At 46.1% G+C, this 4,189-nt stretch overlaps 1 protein-coding gene across 1 annotated transcript; it reads right to left on the bottom strand.

Moving 5' to 3' along the window:
- Positions 1 to 928: 928 nt before the first annotated feature.
- Positions 929 to 4,183, bottom strand: LOC112079727 (homeobox protein meis3-B-like). The gene is made up of 5 exons (XM_024145589.1): positions 3,989 to 4,183; positions 3,246 to 3,322; positions 2,859 to 2,917; positions 2,616 to 2,702; positions 929 to 2,338 (listed from the first exon to the last, which is right to left on the bottom strand). Exons 1-5 carry the CDS (start codon positions 4,160 to 4,162, stop codon positions 2,148 to 2,150), a joined length of 588 nt encoding a protein of 195 aa, XP_024001357.1. The 5' UTR covers positions 4,163 to 4,183; the 3' UTR covers positions 929 to 2,147.
- Positions 4,184 to 4,189: the final 6 nt, after the last annotated feature.

The raw sequence follows: 4,189 nt of genomic DNA, 5'->3' as shown, positions 1-4,189 counted from the left end.
CTGAGATCTCCTTCAGACTATCATACAGTCAATTATTTTCTTTATGGGACCATAGTGTTTAAATAATAATAATAATACATTTTATTTTAAGTGCTTTTCAAGCTCCAAAGTCACTTTACATAGTCAAGATAATAAGAAAGATGAACACATTCATAAATGAACTCATGCATATGGTCAGGAAGCTCGATGTGAACAATAGACCTGCAGTGCAACAGATTATGAACCAACTGTGTGTCCACGGATTGGGGACAACATTTACAGCTGGACATGACTAGCATGTCTGGAGGGTAGCGTGACAAGATGGACAAGGCGAATGAGTGTGTGGACAGGAAAATAAGTGATGGGACTTAGGGTCAGCCCTAAGGGTCAGAAAGCCAGGCCATTTCCTGTTGACCCTTGTATGAACTCTGACCCCTGCTGCAGGCTGCATCTATCACATGACAGGAGTAAGGTGGGGATTGAATGGATGGCCGGGTGGAGGAGGAGGGTTTAGGCCAGGCCAAATGCATTTGAATTGTGTTTGACATTTAATGAGTAATCACTTTGGCTTGGATTTGAACCTTGTTGCACATGGCCCTGCAGATGGGAGGAGGTATGAAGTGAATGAGGAAGGAATGTGGAAAGACAGAGTGAAAATGAGGAGTACAAAACAAACAAAGAGCTAAACTAAAGGAGAGGGGGAGAGAGGTCAGGGAGGATGCTAGGCTAGTGGAGAAACAAGAAGAGAAGGTGATACAATGCTGCTGCAAACATCAGTTGAAAATGAGCCAAATAGCATATAGTGACAACATGTGATTGTACCAGGAAGAAAATAGGACTATTTTCAAGATTACCTAATACCGATTTGTCTATTTCACTACTGTGTATACCTTTCACATCTAACTGCAAATAATTAGAGGGCAAACTCAAAGAATAAGTAATTCACACATTTTTACAAAAGAAAGCTTTTAATACTATAAGTATAATCATAACTGGAACATCATTATCATCAATTATCATCATTAACATTTGGAAATAAATTATTTGATCAGACCCATAAGGGACTGAGGAAGATGCAGCATGTGTAAAGTCCTTTGGCTGTCCTCCTTAAACCCAATGGCAGACAACATGGACCATGAAATGGTTCGACAGGATCGTGTGTGTGTGCGTGTGTGTGCGTGCGTGTGTGTGCGTGTGCATGTGTGTGTGTGTTCACTGTTTGGCCTATGATGTGGATCCCACAGTAAACCCTACTATTCATGTCTGACAGGATCTTAAGGAGGTAAGTGATCAACTCATTCCAACGTATTTAAACAAACCAAGGTACGTCCTTGAACAAATTGAGAGAGACAAATTGAGCTCATTCATAGTGTACAAGAATCATGCAGAGTGATGCCCTGGAAGATCACTGTTCACAGGACTTTTGTCAGGTCCCACCTCTCTGACACATATAAATACAAAAATAGATCTAAAAAAAGACAAATGAAATACGGTGGGTGTGTGTGACAGTTGTCGGTGTGGGAAGACTGGGTGTGGCCTGGGGCGTGGAGGAGAGAGGTTAGAGTGTATCGCTGGCGTTCTGTCCAATCACAACGCTTCAAGCCTGGGCTGTGTGAGGTCATAAGAGTTACGGAGGTTAAGGTGACCCAGGCAGATCGGGAGCTGTGTGTCTGACCTGTGTCCTTCCGTCTTTCCGTTTGGTTGGCCAGTAGGCCAGGTGGGAGAGAGAGGCGAGTTGGCTGGTCAGTGGTCCGTGTGGGGTGTTCCTCTATGCTCCTAGAGGGGGCGCTATCTTGGGAGTCAGACAGCTCACTGTCACCACAGAGTATGTAGAGAGGGAAGGGGCTGAGGACGCTCGCCTCTTCCACTCTGAAGTGGGTTTGGCTCACACTCAAGGGCTCAGCGTGGTGTGTGTCTTTGTCTACGTCTGAGATGGAATATAAGTATGTTATTGATGGTATAAGAGGGGCCAGCGGTGGTATGTTAAGGGCAGTGTATGAATGTTGCAGACAGTGGGTTGAGTGGGTTGAGTGACTATGTGGAGGTCAGGGAATGTAAACATTTGGACTGCGCCATGCTGTCGTAGTTAGCGTGTGGCGGGTGTGTGAGCCCCCATCTCCCCCAGGATGGCCCCTCTCTCCCCTCTCCTTCACACCCTTCCTTCTCAGTTAGTGGGCGTGTATGTCCAGGCCCTGGCCTATGAGGGGATCGGCGGGGTGGGGGTGGGGCGGCGGGTGCAGCAGCATGGCGGGGTGGGGGCCGGGGTAGGGGTGCAGGGACGGGCCGGCGTGGGGGTAGCCAGACTGGGACAGCAGGGCCCCGGGGTACTCTGCTGGAAGAGACGGCATCCCCTGAAGACCTGTGGAGGGGGAGAGAGTGAGAGAGAGAGACAGAGCGAGAGAGAGAGGAATTTATATTAGGAGGTACTGTACAACAACATACCACCGAACGTGTCCACCAAATGATTGGTAAAAACACTAGGGTCATGTTCAGTCTGGCACACCATAGCAAAACCTTTTCAAATGGAAAAGAGCATTTCTTATTGGAGTTCTGGTAGTGCCTCCCTGCTTCAGTCCGTTTTCTTCTCTTTGTTGCCTAATGAACATGACCCAGTCGTCCTTATCTCTGTCTCTTACCTGCTGCCCTGAGACCCAGGTGGGCTTGGCCGTCCAGTCCGTAGCCCCCCAGTGCTGCTCCCTCTGGGCTGTAAGGACCACCTTGACCTGGTCAACCAAACACACACCCACATTATTCACCTAACCTGAATGTCCATATCGATCAGCTACACACATATGCATTCAAAATACACACCTATAGCATCAGTACAACCTAGGAATTTATAGATACGTCAGTAACAATACATTAGTGGTAATTATTACCTGAGCGATTTGACTGGTCAATCATGGGCTGTACTATTCTCCGTCTTGCATTGATAAACCTGGAGAGGAAGGAGGGGATATGAAAAAGAGGGAGAATAGGAGCAGAGAACACAAAGAGGAGGAGAACTGAATGGAAGGAGAGTCAGTTAATGGAGAAAAGGGCTAACTCTGGGAATATTAACCTTTCACTTTTACAACCACTTAACCCCTTCATGGTTCACCGTCAATCCACATTAGGACAGAGGGAGTATGGATCTCTGGGTGATAATGGATTGATCAGTATTGATGGGGTCAGCGGAGGTCATGCTAAGGTCCGGGCGACAAGGGGCACAGTACAGTAGTAAAACACAGAGCTGATCATTGGTTATTGATCAAGGGGGTACTGACCAGTTGTTGACCTGCAGAATGGTCAGGCCTGTGTCCTGTGCCAGCTGCTTCTTCTGCTCCTCTGAGGGGTATGGGTGCTGGGAAGGGACATTCAGAAAAAGGGCGTTATGTATTTGCCAAACTGGTTGAGATTCAGCAAGAGCATGTCTAGCCTTTGCTTTTGGCATAGATTATCATTGCATAAAATCATAAAATGTTTAATTTTGGCTCACACATACACCACACATACACCACACATACACCACACATACACCACACATACACCACACACACACCACACATACACCACACACAAATGGCTCCACAAGTATCTATGTAGAATTAAAAACCCAAAGCATGTCAATAAGGGAGTTCTTCAACCATTAGATGAATACTAATGACTGACATTACATCTGAATTAATCTCTCTCTCTCTCTCTCACTCTCACTCACTCACACTCACACAGAGTCATAATTAAATGAGAATGACTTCAGAGTTTTTCCAATATAACTGCTAATTATCAGAATGACTTCAATTCACCATAAATTGTTCTCTCTCTGTTCAGAACTATTCAATATTGAACCTCTTATTCACACATTATCTCTGTCATTTCATTCCATTTTCAACTTATTTTTTTGCATTATGTGAACGATATCCCCTTCCTCCTCTCCCTCGTTCCTCTCCTCTCGGCTCCCCTCTGCTTTTCTCTGCTTCTATCTGTCATTCTTCTCTCACTATTATTTCTACTGTCTCTCTTTTCTCACCGATAAATGCTGGAAGAGCCATGCCCTCATGATGTTGGTTGCCAGTTTGGGGAAAATTCCTCTCTTCTTGTTGTTCCTTCTGTCTCGGTCCGTCTCGTCCTCCTCTCCCGTACTGGGGGAGGCCACGCCCCCATCCAAACCATCCCCTGCCAGAGGACAATAGAGATATGGCATTAGCACAGTACGTGTGTGTGTGTGTGT

The sequence above is a fragment of the Salvelinus sp. IW2-2015 genome, unplaced genomic scaffold (genome assembly GCF_002910315.2).
Source record: "Salvelinus sp. IW2-2015 unplaced genomic scaffold, ASM291031v2 Un_scaffold9236, whole genome shotgun sequence".
Lineage (NCBI taxonomy): Eukaryota > Metazoa > Chordata > Actinopteri > Salmoniformes > Salmonidae > Salvelinus > Salvelinus sp. IW2-2015.
The sequence above is the reverse complement of the archived record's forward strand: the minus strand, read 5'-3'. Positions and strand labels throughout refer to the sequence as shown.

Excerpts from the sequence above, each read along its gene's own strand:
- LOC112079727 (XM_024145589.1), bottom strand. The coding sequence starts at position 4,162 with ATGCCATATCTCTATTGTCCTCTGGCAGGGGATGGTTTGGATGGGGGC. Across the intron at positions 2,918-3,245 it reads ATTCTGCAGGTCAACAACTG|GTTTATCAATGCAAGACGGA; the intron begins GTCAGTACCCCC and ends CTTCCTCTCCAG. Across the intron at positions 2,703-2,858 it reads TGACCAGTCAAATCGCTCAG|GTCAAGGTGGTCCTTACAGC; the intron begins GTAATAATTACC and ends TTGGTTGACCAG.